At 33.8% G+C, this 16,510-nt stretch overlaps 2 protein-coding genes across 5 annotated transcripts in view; one reads left to right on the top strand and one right to left on the bottom strand.

The window, feature by feature from the left end:
* bab1 (bric a brac 1) overlaps positions 1-13,916 on the top strand; it is a 166,277-nt gene extending 152,361 nt beyond the window's left edge. Inside the window, exons 3-5 of one of the 4 annotated variants that reach the window (XM_070111412.1) lie at positions 6,501-6,561; positions 6,711-7,132; positions 7,219-13,916. In XM_070111412.1, coding sequence (XP_069967513.1) covers positions 6,501-6,561; positions 6,711-7,132; positions 7,219-8,370 — 1,635 coding nt within the window. In that variant the 3' untranslated portion in view covers positions 8,371-13,916. Of the gene's footprint in view, positions 1-6,500; positions 6,562-6,707; positions 7,133-7,200 lie in introns of all 4 variants that reach the window. The other 3 variants (XM_070111410.1, XM_070111411.1, XM_070111409.1) reach the window with 3 other exon arrangements.
* Positions 13,917-14,259: 343 nt separating this feature from the next.
* On the bottom strand, positions 14,260-15,497 carry LOC106623810 (oxysterol-binding protein-related protein 11). Its single transcript, XM_014243428.3, has 3 exons — positions 15,149-15,497; positions 14,690-15,086; positions 14,260-14,617 (listed from the first exon to the last, which is right to left on the bottom strand). Exons 1-3 carry the CDS (start codon positions 15,234-15,236, stop codon positions 14,431-14,433), a joined length of 672 nt encoding a protein of 223 aa, XP_014098903.1. The 5' UTR covers positions 15,237-15,497; the 3' UTR covers positions 14,260-14,430.
* Between the last annotated feature and the right edge of the window lie 1,013 nt (positions 15,498-16,510).

Here is a 16,510-nt window from a genome sequence, read left to right as displayed (position 1 = left end):
ATTTATATTTTTCCAATAAATGACTTTAGTAGTCTTTATGTCCCGTTATATAACTACTACCAGATAGCGCTATATCGCGTTAGAAAAAGAAGATTTGGTTCTGAAAAAAACCTTCTCAGACCGTTTTATCATAGCTTGAATCAGTATTGCTTAAGCACGCGTCAAAAATAGAGACAGAGAAAATACGCCATATTTTTCAGTTTATGTGCGGTATAGACGAAAATGCAATTCAGGTGGTTGAGAGGTGGTCATGAATAGTGTTTGTGCTCCTGATACTGTAACCGGCAATCACGTGCAATTGTGGTTTCGTCGATTCCGTTCCGGTAATTTTGATTTTAAAAAATGCACTACGCTCTGTGATGAATCTTTGACGAATGCTTTTGCTGGTGAAAAAATTTCTCAAGAAAATTCGACCGTCACAGATTGTGGTCAATACACACTAGCGTTGCTTGCATTAAATCATTCTAACTCTGCTAGAAAAATAGTTATATACAAATATTGGATTTATTATATAATAATGGATTTTTTTTACTAGACTTATTATATTGCTAACGGTAGGTATGTGATCAAGTACCATGAAACCATATTCTTCTCGGATTCCATAATTCATCTTTACCGCCACTTACTCGTAGTCACACCTTAAAGACAGATATATGCAGATAAATTTATATATTATACAAACTCATATGTTGAAATAACTTCACACGTATATATCTCTAATAAAATTTTAAAATCACCTGAGTCCATTTCAGTTAAAATGCATATTTTGAATCCCAGTGAAGATCAACGCATATTCTGCCAAACTATTTCAACATAATTTCAAGCTGCCGCTTCTAGGTTACTATTTGATCTAAAATGCAATAACGGATTTTCTATAAATTAGTCAAATTGGTTCTATATCTCGCCACTAACATAAGTGGACTTAGGCCATTTCAACTAATAAACACAGATATACAGTTAATACAACAACCGCGTTTATATCTCTCCTTATGTGTTTTTGTTGTTGTCAATGGTTTGTGCTATTGTTAATTTGGTCAAATACTATAATATATAATGATATGTAATCAGCAGGTTCGAATGCGGTGCGCTTTCAGTTACTAATTACAATGTTCTCTATACTAAAGTCACACAAATGCCATAACCATATACTATTGTAATTCGCATTGTCCATATAGACATACATACATACGAGTACATCGATTATATATCCGTATACTTAGCGTAATAAGCATAACTTAAATTAATTACAGCAGCATATTAAACTTCAAGTAAATAGCAAATTATAGCAGGTATCAAGCAGATTCGGTCTGAAGAAATACATATGTAGCTTATTGTATAATATACGAATATCGTATGTAACTATTTGTGTATAACGGTATTGAGATATCAATTTACAATAAAGAAATTATCTTGGTATTAATCACGCAAATTTTAGTCAAATTTAAGTTTAAAGTTTTTAATAAAATTTACTATAAATAAGGTAATTTCTTTTTCCATCCTCTTTCTATAATACGAGTATTTTTTTATTATTGTATATATTTAAATTTTGAGTAATTGTTGCCTAATACATTCATGCTAGCCTGAGCAATGTATGGAAGAGACTATTTAAAACCTTTTCACTACGCTTTTCCATTTTCAAATCATTCAGAATATTTTAATAGATATTTGAATGCTTTTGTAATTTACTTCTACTATTTGACACCATAGCTACCTAAGGGTGCGAACAGAGTGGATCGAAAATAAAGATAGCAACGGTTTTTTGCCATTTTTATACTCTAAATAGGTTATATTAAATTTCCATGATGTTTGTAACACCCAAAAGTAAACGTCAGAGACCCTAAAAACTACATACATATATGTATAAATGAGCAGCGTGAGTAGCTGACTCGATTTAGCCATATCCGTCTGTCTGTAATACGCAAACTGATCCTTTACTTACAAGAGTACAAGGATACCTACAAATTCGAATATACTTAACTCTTCACGTTTACATAAAATATACCGAATTTGATGGTTTTTGACTCAAAATTTATTTTAACGCTTAAGGAAAGCATGTGGTCATTTAACTTTTTTTTAAACTCCAATAATGACCGCAAAAAAATTGTTTAAGTTGATAAATTTAAATTGACCAGAAGGAGGACTCTCCACAGCTTCTAGAACACTTATTAAAAAATGTTTACGAAATTAAAATTTTAACTCGAAAATTTACTTTAAAACTGAGCGCCGCTTCTAGGTGTTAAAACTTTTTTTTTTGTTTTGGCTAAAAATTTTCTTTTTTTTAAATCTACAGATTTCACCCCCAGGCTAAGCCAAAAAAAAATTTTTTTTTCGCTCCACTCTAATATATAGTATATATAAAGATTCCCTCTTGTCCATCTAAAAATTATAAAAAACTCAACAAACTTGGTAACTTAATTACACATAGTCGGAGAAAATTGTTCGAAAATTCACATATCAGTGACTAAACTATTTTCTTTAAATCTGTTGAATATGTCAACATTAAATCGCAGCCTAAAGTTATATTATACACCGAGTAAGAACTATAGATCGCTCTCCTAGTTGGTTACATATACATATATGATACTGACACCCAACGCCCTTAGAATGATTTTAAATACCGAGGAGAAAGCTGTGCTTAAAATGAATATCTCAACCTCAATTATACTTATAGTTCAGCTCTTCTTCAAAACTTTCTTCTTATTTATATCAGTACGCATTACGCAAGAATAATATAAGCAATTTGGTCGAAACTACTTGAGAGAAGAACGCAAAACGTTAAGCAAAAAATTTATGAGCATACCATCTGGTCAAACTTTGACTCGAACGGGTCCATTTAAAAAGGTTTCTCTGGCGATTTTTACGAATGGATGGAGCAACGAGGTTGCTTAAATGGCACTAAAGCATTCAGTCAAGGTCATATAAGGTCGATAACTTACCTAATGCGATCTTGAGTGCATATACATACATTCAGTCCATTTGACATCTATACTTGAACGAGAAAAGGTTTTCAACCAATTGAGAGTAAATGTTGACTATGAAACTGTATGAAGTACTATACATTAATATTGGACCAAAACTGGCTTTCGAATACCAATATTTTACCCTTTGAATAATTAGAAGATAGTCCAAAGCCATTAATTTTTCAGCAATTTTCAGTCAAGCTAGAAGTCTATCTATTGCTTTCAGTGCAACATTTTGAAGGTAGCGAAACGCTATAAAAGGTGTAAATTAACGTGTAAAGCACAGAGAGTTGCCACGCTTGCTTAATTTCTTAATAAATGACTATTTAAAAATATATATTAAAAGAAAAATGAATATCAAAGCAAACAGAAATATTATTTTATAGCGTTGCCACCTGCTTAAAAATAAAAATATTTTTTTTTAATTTATAATAACGTAAGATTACAAAACTAATAGCGGCTTGCGTTTGTATACATACATATGCGCCAAATGTATGTATGTATGTTTTTAATTCAACCTCAAGCGAGTCTAAAAATTATGAATAAATTTCACTCAGCAATCAGCATCAACTTATATAACTGTAGCTGGGTATTATACAAATTTGCCAGCATAACACAAAAGCAACTTTCAACTTCCGCTTTCTGGCACATTTCGCTCTTACTAAGTGCCCGCCAAGGCGTATGAGTAATATTTTTTCGTTTATTTCACTTTTAGCAAAACACAATCACTTAAAACACATATAAAAATAGATTCATACCATAATATTCTAACAAAGCGACGGCACTGTGGCGAAATCGCATAATGAAGCAATTATTTAAACTGCAGTGAATTAGCGCTCGCATTATTGTTGTTGTTGCTGTATTGCCTTACGACTTTGTCATTACGTTAAAAATGCCTAAAAGCACGCTCGCATGGCATTTCCAACTGCTATGGGTATGCAGTTGTTAATGTGTGTTATACATATATATGTATATATGTATGTATTTGAATGTTTATGTATGTGTGCCTGTGCAAGCAATACCCAAAGAAAGGCAACTTTGCGGAAATATCCAGCAGACAATCGCTAGCACTAATCTATGTATTTGTAATAATTATTGCATGCAGGCACAAGCATCTACAGCCAGTACGTGTATGCGTGTATGTGTGTGTGTGTGAGCACCAATTTTATTTGCTAATATGTAAATAACATTTGAAGAGGTGCCAGCGCTCTCGATAACTTCTTGAACTATGCCTGCCACAGCGGGTTGGCTGTAAGGGGGTATGCGATTGCTGCGGCCACTTTTCCACATTTTCCTCTACTACCATACTTGTGCTTCTGCTTCTGCTTCTGCTTTTTTCTGCCTGTTACTTCCGCTATTTCGTTTGGCTCTGGCAACAATTGCATATTACGGCGCATAAGTGATGGGGGCGTAACACGAGACGTCATAATCATGCATATGTAAATATATATATATGTGGCATACTAAAAACAATAATAACAATTCAACTGCTCACACACACACACGCACACACATGAGTATTACCCTTTATGCTTGGCTTAATTGTTCAACTACAAAAGTTTTCCTTTTATTCGCCAGTATTTTTTATGCTAAATGTTTAAGTGAAATTGCAAATTATTCTGCCATCCCTCTTGGCTTTTGCCACTCGACAGCGGAATATATTGAAAAGCCCTGGTGTGCTGCGTCCCAACGCCACCCTGCACTTGTGCAAAATGTTACTTTGTTATGCAATTAGTCGATTTAGTTAAAACTTGAGAATCTTTTATTGCGAACTGCAGTCATTCACATTGTTACATTGATATATTGGTGCATTGGCAGCCTACTTGAACGCCCGCATACACACACACACACATATATATACACACACATGCGCACCTGCTTTGCTGTGAAGCATTTGTGGCTTGAGCGAGATCGTTGCACCTCGTTGATTTGTTTTTCTGCATTTTTCATCCGACAACTGGGGTAACTCGTTAAGGTCTGTCGGCGCAAAGCCCGAACACACACACACAAATATTTTGAACTGCATGCATTTGCAGTATTTGTTTATTAACATACTCTTATATTTGCTTGCATAAGTATGCATGTAGGTCGATTTTAACAAGTCAATGAATGTTGGAAAAGTGTGACAAAGCACAAGCGGCGCACATCTGGCAGCAATAATAAATATATGCATGCTTGTGGGTGTTTAGGTATATGGGAGGGTGCTTTGATAGGTCAGCGACTTTTCGCAATAAAAGATAAACCTTTTCTACAGAAAAATTTTTTTTTTTTTAACCCAAATATAGGCCTCCTCATGACATAAGTCTACATTTTTTTAATATTTCGACATGAGAATTTTCGTTTGCAAATCAGCGTTTTTTCCGATATTTAGTTAAAATTAGATCCAAAAAATGTAAAATAAACAAAAATACAGTGTGTTCGTGACACAAAACGGTGGGTTTACACCAAATTTTTAAATACATTTTTTTGTAAGAGATGGAAATAAAAATCCCAAAACTTAATTTTGAGATTATGTACAAAAATTGTTAACACCAAGTTGTTGCTCATTTTATTACCTACAACTATGCCGTAAAACTATTCTCCAAAAGACACGTAGTTTTGTCGAAAACCGAGCTAAGCCGTTTTTGACCTTTAAAAATTCAAATGCCTCCTCCCAATCCTTTTCCCGACCATAGATCACCTGAAAATATTTCATTGTTGTTTTTTTTAGCTTCGACTGCTTTTTGAAACAGTCAAGAATTTTATTTATCTTGGCACTGCCATCAGCGGCAATTATGATGCCAGCATGGAGATCCAGCGAGGGATAATTTTTGAGAATCGCTGCTATTTCAGATTCAGTAGGCAAGTAGGATGTAGAGTAAACTTTCGGCAGACAAAACTAATATTCTACAAGTTGCTCTTAGTATGCCTTCTTCTGCATGGCGCAGAAGCATGGACAATGTCAGAAAGAAATGAGCTGGCGCTTGGATTATACCACGAGTGATGGAGTAACCAAGTAAAAGAAGCAGGGACGAAACTTGGTGTATGATGCTGAAGAAATCATGCGCGGAAATCCTACACTAGCTTATCACCCGAGACCCATATGTTTCATGCCAAAATCATATTTTGACTTTTTTTCGTTCAATCTCTTACAAGCAACTATAGTGTTTGCTCTTTTTTTATACAATGATACTACGGTGATTAAAATTTGGTGAATAATCCGGCTGATACCCTTATTTGTATTTCCTTAACAACTACCACTTTTACAGCCTCTACTCAACGTTCTTTTTACAAAGTCTTCAGGTCTTTTGACGCGAGCCTGGCGTACTTCAATTTTTTGCGTCGATACGTACGATAACTCTGGATAATTCATAATTTGCATATTAGAGATTATGACTTAAAAACATGATCTAGACGTGTATTGACAGATGCTCTCGTCGGCATTAACCTTAAAACTCTCTAAAACTTTTCAAAACTATTTACTTTCATATATTCTATTGCAAGTATTCTTTACTTTCCGACTTTCAAGCCAAACTAATGCAAATTTCTTCTTCTTTTCAGGCCAAAATGCTGGAGAACTCACATGCTTGGATGGGCGCTTCAAGCTCTTCAACAATTGCAGGTTTGTATACGAAATCTTAGCTTCAAATATTATATATAGCTTATGAATCACTCAAAAACCATTCGAAACAAAGCCGTCTAAAATTGCATTATCATAACCTACCATTGACCTACTTCGTTGCGAACTGCTTCTTGTATTTCTTTCAGCAGACAGCTATCAATATCAATTGCAATCAATGTGGCAGAAATGTTGGAACACTAATCAAAGTCTCATGCATCACCTGCGCTTCCGCGAACGTGGCCCACTGAAATCGTGGCGCCCCGAAACAATGGCCGAGGCTATATTTAGCGTGCTCAAGGAGGGACTCTCACTATCGCAGGCGGCACGCAAATACGACATACCCTATCCGACATTCGTATTGTATGCGAATCGTGTGCATAACATGCTCGGCCCTTCCATTGATGGTGGACCTGATTTGCGGCCAAAGGGTCGTGGCCGTCCGCAGCGCATATTGCTTGGCATTTGGCCGGATGAACACATTAAGGGTGTCATTAAGACAGTTGTCTTCCGCGACGCAAAAGATCTCAAGGATGATAGCATAGTGCCACATTTACCCTATGGTCGGCACTCGGTAAGTGTCGTACTACTTTCAATTTTGCTGGTTATTCACAGCATTACTAACTGTATTAGTATGTCTAGCCCATGTTTCCATTTCAGGATGGTCCGCTTAACTATCCTGGTATGAGTGGTCCCTGTCCGAATGGTGTGCCCACACCCACCGGTGATCAGATGTCGCAGGAAGCTACCGCTGCCGCTGTAGCTGCGGTGGCGCACAATATACGCCAGCAAATGCAATTGGCTGCAGCCGTACAACATCAACATCCGTCGGAGGGTCCACCGGGTCCTGGTCTATTTAATATACCTCCGCATTTGCAACCACATTTAGCCGCCGCAGCATCGGCTGGATCTGGTGGCGCTGCGCCTGGTGTACATGGCTCGGTACCGCTACCAAAGACGAGCATATCTCCTGCGTTGAGTACCACATCGAATCCCAGCGGGGGCACAATGCTCGGACCGCGGCATGCACCATCGCCCTGCGGTCCAGGCTTACCGGGACTGCCGCCGAACTTACCGCCCAGCATGGCGATGGCGCTGCATATGGGTCGTTGCGATCCAACCGGTGTACTCAGCCAGCAGCAACAACATCAGTTGCAGCACCTACATATGCAACAGCAGCAAGCATTACAGCAGCAACAACAACAACAGCAGCAGCATCATCAGCAACAACACCAGCAGCAACAACATGGCTTCGGTTACGGTGTTAGTTCCATGCCTCATCATGGCGCAACCTCAGCATCAGCAACAGCTACATCATCTTCCAGTCAACATTACCAACAACACCAACTTCAACACCAGCATCCACAGCAACAGCCACAAGCTCAACAACAACAGTTGCATCAACATCAGCAACACCACCAATCACCCAGCGTTGTCGCCACAGCGACAAAAACGAAATGTCCCTCCCCCACATCGTTGCTCGAACATCGTCGCAGCAGTCCAAGCGGCGATTCACACCTACATTCTACACTCACCGAATTAGGCTTGGATATGGGCTATAAGACAACGCGTAGCAGCGCTTATTCACCAACTCGTCTCTTTTCCGAAGACTTAGCAGCTTTGGTGGGCGCTAGTGAAGACTCGCCACCGGGCACAACAGCGTCCTCTACAAATGTTAGCAGTACCAGCACGGTGACGACGCCGGCCATGTCTGGCAGTCACGCGGATGTTAGCATTACCTCGAGTGCAACGAGCGGTAATATAAGTTCCAGTAATATAAAAATCGAACCCATCACGACAAGTAGCGAATAAACAAAATACTTTCCTAGTTAAGATGCCTTTAAGTTCATTCGATTTAATTTATTTATACAAGTGGTTTGGAAGCAAATATTTCGGGGAAAAAATTTCAGTGAAATTTGTTTAAAAAGATTGATTTCCTTTTAAAGTTAAAGACCTCTTTAAGATAAATCACACATTTTTAAATTTTCCGAACTCTGATTTTTCTTCAGATTTCTATATGCGGTGGATGGGAACAACAGGGGTCTAGTTCGATAATTTTGGCCAGTTTTCCAAAATCAGCTGACACACCCGCTTGCATTCCCAGACAAAACAAAACTATAAAGGCAAAATTCTAATTTTCTGATCAGTATTGGTCTAGCTGAATAAACTACACAAACTTACTTCCGATACTGACAGATCAGAGGTTAAGCGCTTATCAGGCTGACATCGTATAATGAACTTTGGAAATGCTAAAGAATTAAGCCAAAGTTTTTAATGACGAGTTCAATTTTTGTTTTTGCAATATTGTGAATATTTCCAAAAATAGTTATATCGTAAACTCTATGTTTGCTTTCTCAGGAGATGCTTTTTGTAACCAATTTTTCTTATATAAAATAATAACAAAACTCGTTTTTGGCTCGTCTTTAATGCCTCAGCTTGCTAGCCCAACTAAACTTATAATTCTCAGCCATCCATGGAACTAATTTATTTGAGTTCTGCCTCTTTCCATGCATAAAACCAAAAATGTTTGCCTTCAAAACTTCAAAACACTTTATAAATGCATTTCTATTTACTAAATAAATGTAATTCTTTGAAGAAATACTCATCAGAGGTACTAAGGAGCAAATACCAACTTATCACCGTTAACAAATATAGAAATTGGGTTCAAATCTAAATTTTAGAATATTTTATTTTACACTAAATTGTGAAAGTAGTGATACAAACCCGTTTGAAATATTTGTGAAACTTATTAATTTAATTAAAGTAGGTATATATATATATTTATATACTTCATAAGAATATGCTTCCTAAATAAAAAACAACAGTAATAATAAATAAATATGTCACATTCAAAATGTAAAAATAAAACAAAAACAATAGATATATATGTATTGCATTAGTTTTGGGTGTAAAATGTACCTACACGCAATAGGGGTATTCGAGCAACGATTTACAAAATGTTGATTTCGAAAATCATGAAAAGTATGATAAATGTAGACCAACATTATTCTATGCTATAAATATTTTAACTTCAATTTGCAATATCACAAGATTATTTTCAGTTTTTTTTTTTATTCATTATTGCGCCTTGTTCAGCTATAGTTTCTGCGGCATAATAAGTGCTGAAAGCAAAATGACAGAAAAGAAAAAAAGTATAGAACTGGTGAACAATTATTCATGCGAAACTTTACACCAGGTTCTTCAGTTTTTTTTTCGTTTTTAACTTCTTATTCAGCTACCATTATTTTAAGCTGAATTCGAGTTGAAAGCCAAGAGCACTACAAAGCCTAGTATGGAGATGCATTCTAACCTTAAAGTTAAAAAATTACTAAACTAGAGAAATTATATCAATCATTTTTAGCGCATTATTCCTTTCGTTTACTTAAGCTAAAAAAAGTTGTTTTGTTGTAAGTTTTGATAGCCAGACAGATTCAAAAATTTTAGAGTTCAACGCCATATTAAGTTTCTTAGACATTTCAGCTATTATTCTTTTAAGCTGCATTTGGATTGAAAGCCTACAAAAGCTTAAAACGCATAAATTTTAAGCTTAAAAATGCTAATCTAGAAAATTTTTTTTAAAATTTTCATTGAAAGCGCGTTATTCAGCTATCTTTATTTTTAGCTTTAGTTTTGATAGCCAAAAAGATCGGAAAACCTTAGAGTTCAATGTCATATTGAGTTTTATAAACATTTCAGTGAAAGTGATAGCTGAATAAAAAGCTGGAAACCGAAGTGCGTGAAATTCAGATTCGGAGTTACATTTAAACTTTCCAGAATAAATAATTTTTGGCTTTCAGCACTTGTTCAGCTAGAAAAAAATTATAGCTGAATAACAGAAATCCAATTTACGTGAAATCCGTATTCTGAGTAACACACAACCTTTTCAGCATAAATTATTTTGTGTAGCTTATGAAAATTATTGAAAATGTTTAATTTTTGCATAAACAATATATGTGCAACCTTTGATTTCGTAACACAATTCGTTTGTACGAACACCCCTAATGTTTAAATTATATTGTTTTTTAAAATATCAGAAGTAACTATGTAGCATATTTCACTCACTACAATGCAGAGATCTCTTAAATATTAAGTCATTTGTTCTTTCATATTAAAATACAATATGTATGTGTTTCACTGTACAGTATTCCCACATTAAGTACATTCCAACCAAGCATGCGGTTTGACGAAAACACACACATAAAGCACTAACAAAATATGAAAGCAAAATAAATATTTCTTAAAAAAAAAAAATTATGAAGTATTTTGAAAAGTGTGCCCGATTCAGTTAAATAAAATTTTTTTTGAAGAAAAATAATTTTCATTTACATATTTATACAAAAATGTACAAAATTAATATAAAATTTGGAGAAACAAAATTCTTAAAAGTGGATATTCTTTAAATTGAAACTATTTTCGGTAACAAACAAAAAATTGCGAATAAATATTAAATTAAATGTTTAGGACCTTTTAACGAAAAACGAAAAAAAACTAAAATTATAGAGAACAAAATTGCAACAAATGCCTTTCGGAATGAAATTCAAAAATATAAAAATGGAAACAAAAACGGTTAAAATTAAAAGCAAGTAATGTAAATCAATTATTATTGTATTATTGAAAATGATGACAAAGCGTGTATGACAAAAATTTACTATTTATACACTTGTGGAATTTTAGGAAAATTTAGGAACAACAAAAGAAACAAAAAGAAACAAAATTAAAAACAACAAAATTTATATTGAAATGCAAAATTTTAGACTGATTTTTATGCAAACTGTGCAAATCCGTGAAATGTGGCAAATTGGTTTGAGGTTATAAAATTAGAGAAATGTTTTTTTAGAAAATTTAGTTATTTATTTATTTATATAGTATTTTTTTAATTTCTTTTTTTTACTTATTTATATATTTATATATTTATTATTTTTTTTACGTTTTTCAATTTAATATCTGAAATTTTATAAAAAAAAAATATTAAACATCAAACAAATTGTCAAACTAAATTTTATTTAATTTTGGTTTTTGTTTTGTATCCCAAATATAATTTTATTTACACAAATTATATTTTTTTAATTATTTCATTTCTTTATAATTCAAAACCATGAACACAGTATATTAATTTTGTTACAAAGCTTGTAACACCCCAAAGCAAACGTCGAGGACTCTATAAAATTATACCTTATACATATGTAAATGATCAGCATGATGAGCTGCGCCGATATTGCCATGTTTGTCTGTCTGTACATACGCGAACTAGTCCCCTAGTTTTTGCGATATCGATCTGAAATTTTTCACACGTCCTTTTCTACCCAAGAAGCTGGCGAAATCCCCAATTTCGGGTCATTATAGCATATGGCTGCCATACAAACTGAACAATCAAATACATGTCCTTGTATGGAAAACTTTTATATTTGACAAGATATCTTCACGAAGTTTGACATGCCAATTGTTAAAATCGAATTACTATAGCATATAGCTGCATATACTTGTAGCTATATATACAATCTAATCGATTAAAATCAAGATGCAGATCTTTTTATACCCTTTGCGCTATGTGTAATGCACCTATAATGGGTGTTATATTATTTTTTACTATTTATTTATTCTTTTTTTTCATATATTACTTTAATATCTCTAATTTAATTTAAAAAAAATTTTTTTATTGCAAAAATATAACATTTTATAAACAAAATATAATTTAAATTACAAATTTAATATAATTATTTACACAATTTTTCAATTTATTTAAGACAACCCACAAGATACATATTTATATATTTACAAATATTTTTCCATTTCGAACTTATTTTATTTCCAAAATTTTTATAAAGTGCCTTCTTCCAATAAATATTTCTTTTCATTCTACAAATGCTTTTGTTAAAATTTTCAATATTTTCCAGCCAAAAATTTGCTAATTTCACGCACAGCTACAAAATGTATTGCATATAAGAAAAATTGTGAAAATAATAAATTTTTATATGTTTATAAAAAACATTTCGGATAGATGAACTTAAAAAGTATAAACAGTTAACAAATTGATTTAGTACCTAATATTTTGATGAAGAAAATGTTTCGGCCCAAACAAAATCGAATTTTAGGCAAATAATTAAATTTAATTTATTTCGCATTTTTTTTTGTTTTTTTTTGTTTTGTAAAAGCACACCAAAAGCATAAGTAAGAGATAAATGTCAAATAAAGGGAGAAAAACTTCATAAACCAAACACACAAATCAAATCAAAATATAAACTTTAAATAAAAAATAATAATAACTCAGATAAGTTTGATGTTTTTCAAGCAAATGAAAACAGTTGAAAGTCCTTTAGCTTAATTATGTACTGAAATACAACACTTGATTGCAGCTTTGTGCTTAGCGATCACTAACTGAAATCATAATTTATTAAAATAGAAAAAAAAAACAGAATGAAAAAAAAAACAACAGAAATAGAACAAACGAAACTTTAAATAAATTTTATTACCGAAAGTAAGCAAAAAAACGCAAAACATAAGCATAATCAACAATAGACACATTTAAAAAATAACTTAAAACAGCATAAGACATAACCTAATAAGCATAAGTCCTCCAACAACCAACACACCGACATTATATTTAGTAAACCTCTGGTCTACCACAAGCTTAAGGAAATTAAGCAAATGCTTAAGTTGCAACTAAAAATAATAAACTAACTTAACGGTACTTCACATTGGTCTAACCTAATACTAAACTTCATTGCTGAGCCATAAAAAATTATAGCAAATATGTTACCGCACACACACTCAACTCCCCCATGTGATTACGAACTTCAAATCATAGCAAAGACACGATTAATAAAAGTTTTAAAAACAATTAAAAATCACAATATCCGTCAAATGGTAGCCCAAGTACTGCAAAATGTAATGTAAAATGTGTAACATGTTCCATGATTTTAAACGGTATCGAAGAGCACACACACACACACCACAATTTTTCTTGCCGTATATAAAGTATTAACTGTACTTATATGTATGTATGTATGTGTAAGCAAAACTCAAAACTCAAACCAAAAATGTAGCGTTTACTCCAGAAAATATAAAGCCGCAATGTGCTTATAGTTTATATAATTTTTCCCGATTACCCACTAAACACAGCTGTGTAGCAATGGAAGATTCATAAATGTATGAATGGGCTTCTATGTAAATGGGCAACAGAAGTGGTATGCAAAGGAAGAATTAGTTTAATATTCTTGTGTTATAAACTCTCTAAGTAAATTATGTACGATCGAAGAGCGATTAAATGATGGTATTATAATTATAACTGTAATTGAAGCTAAGTAACGTAATAACTTTATTTTATTCAGTAAAATATACAAAGAGATGGAAAATGAGAATTGTATTTTAATAGCTGGAAAAGCGGGTTTCAATAACAGTAAGTAGTATTTTGTTGTTGTTGTAGCGGCAAAAGATGTTCCTGAAATATGCTGCTGCACAGTCCTTGATCGGATAAAATTCCGGGTACGTTGCAGTTATGTAGACACGACTGTCGTGGAAACGGGAAGTAGTATTTTCGAAAATAACGGTAAAGCACACCCACGTGAAAATACAGTACATCGTTGTTGTTATAGTTTTTGGCTTATTAAGTGTGCGTATATTTAATTTCTTTGAATGTTTTAGTACCTAAATTTATATGATTATATAACTATCATTTAATACAATAAATTGCGATAATGTGTATATGTCTTATATGTATATTATATATTTATAGCTGTACTAACGCTTACTGATAACATAAATTTATAAACATTCAAAATGGAACAGAGCAGCTTATATAAAATCCAGCCATATACATATGCATGTATGTATCGTCACTCGGGTTAAAAAACAAATAACAATAATATTGCTCGCTTAGTAAACACCTGCAGATTCCATACTGGTGTTGTGCGTCTCTTCGTGTCGTTGCAAAAGACTCAAGCACTGATGCAAACATTGTGTGCTGGCCGTCGAAATGGCTTTCAACAACAGCAAGTCGGGGTCTGTCGGCGAAAACGTCGCACACTCAATATTTTCGATTGAACGTGCTAGTGCGGCATTACTAAAAAAAAATTGCACAAACAAACAAACGTATATATTACGAACTATGTATTACTTGCATATAATTACTGACCATTGTTCCGTTAGGTAAAGTGCTTGTCTCGCTGATACCATCGCATCTGAAGCGGCTAACAGTTCTCGCGGTGGCAGTGTTGATGAATTGCTTATATCCATTGCTTTCGTATGACTCTCCACGACTGCACGTAAACCATCAACCCATTCTTGTCGAGAACGTGCGTCAGCTGCACGCAATTTCAATGTATCGCCAGAGGCACAGCCGATCGAGAAGGTGCGAGAGTCTTCGTCACTAGGGCAGACTACGGCGCCTGCCAAATGTACTTGTCCGCGTGGTGCGCCAGCTAGCACCTGTGCTGATGGTGCTGATTCATCTCCAGTCGAAGAAGAGTCACACAAATAATAGCTCAGTGTACCGGTCTGTGAGTCCACCGTGAACCAGCGGTACTGCCAACCTGTAAATGTTTATGTGTATGCAATTTTAAGCACTTTTAAGGTTTGGTAGTCAAGGACAAACCTTTCATTACATTGGTATATTTGAATAGCAGTCCGTGCAATGGATGACGCAAGGTTTGATTTAGCACACGGTTTATATTGGTATCCATGTTGGGAGGGTGAATATTTTCGTTTGATAGTGCCTTTTTGGTCGTAATCTCTTCAGTTTTGGTAAACGTTGTTAGTGTTGATGAGCTCGCAGGTAACGTTTGTTGTTTCTGTTTTGATTTTCTTTTGCGATGTTCTAGTGCAAATTTGATTTTACGTAGAATTTTTGCAAATTTTGGTGGAAAATTAATAAAGTGAAAATTTTAGAAATATCTATCCAAATGTAACAAAACCACAGCTGTTAAACGAAAATGTCAATTGGGCATGACATAGTAAATGCATATACTTCTAAAGCAGAGATGTTGTGAAAAATTGTCCGGTGTTCCAATGAGAGCAGCAATGCCACTTCTTTAAATAGAATAGGAAGGAATACGTTTTTTTATAAAAAGTGTATAATGAAATAAAACAAGGGTCATGAATTTACATATATTTGAAGAGTTATTGAATTTTTTAATATTGTGTCATATTAATTGAAATGACAAACAAGTGTTTGTGATTTTTTTTGCCGGAACAGTAAAATTACTTCGAACGAACTTTCTTTCGTTCGGCATATAAACATGTGAGAAATTTCTCCAAAATGCAGAGTTGCATTATCTAATCAAAAAACTAACCCAATCTGCAAGCAATTCACATATGGTTTTTCACCATTTTTAAAGTTTATAACAACATATCTAACATATATGTATTTTATTTTAATATATTGCCTATGTCTATTAAATATCTATGACTTTAGCAAATTATCGAAATAAATTTCAAAATATACCTTATACTAAATCAAAAAGTTGTTATTGTTTGGTCTCTATTTACATTCTTCTTTAACTTGCTTGTTTACTTTGGCATCATTCGTGTTTTCGTTGTCATCGACAACAGTGGAGAGTTTGGAGAGAGCTCAGAGAAAAAAATTTGTTTCGTTTCGTTCTCATATTGGGCAGCAAATCCTCCAGCAAAATTTGTAATTTTTAACCAGAAATAGATAAAATTTAAAACTATTACAATTGGAAAATGAATATTCTAACTGTGTGATACTGAAATTTAATACAAATAGTGCAAATTTGTGGTGAAATAGTGGTTTTTCCGGCGATACTAAATTTCTCAAAAAATCAATGACAGCAAAAAAGCAGTGAAGCACCACCATCATCAGCAACATCAGGAGGTGCAAAAGAATAGCGGGAGGAAACTGAAATCGTCGGAGTGTGATAGGAAGATGAAGAAGAAGCAACCATAGGCAAGTAGTTAAGCAGCAATCAGCGAAATCAGACAGTGAACCAGTCCGCTA

This window comes from Bactrocera oleae, chromosome 6 (assembly GCF_042242935.1).
Source record: "Bactrocera oleae isolate idBacOlea1 chromosome 6, idBacOlea1, whole genome shotgun sequence".
NCBI classification, from domain to species: domain Eukaryota; kingdom Metazoa; phylum Arthropoda; class Insecta; order Diptera; family Tephritidae; genus Bactrocera; species Bactrocera oleae.
The sequence above is the reverse complement of the archived record's forward strand: the minus strand, read 5'-3'. Positions and strand labels throughout refer to the sequence as shown.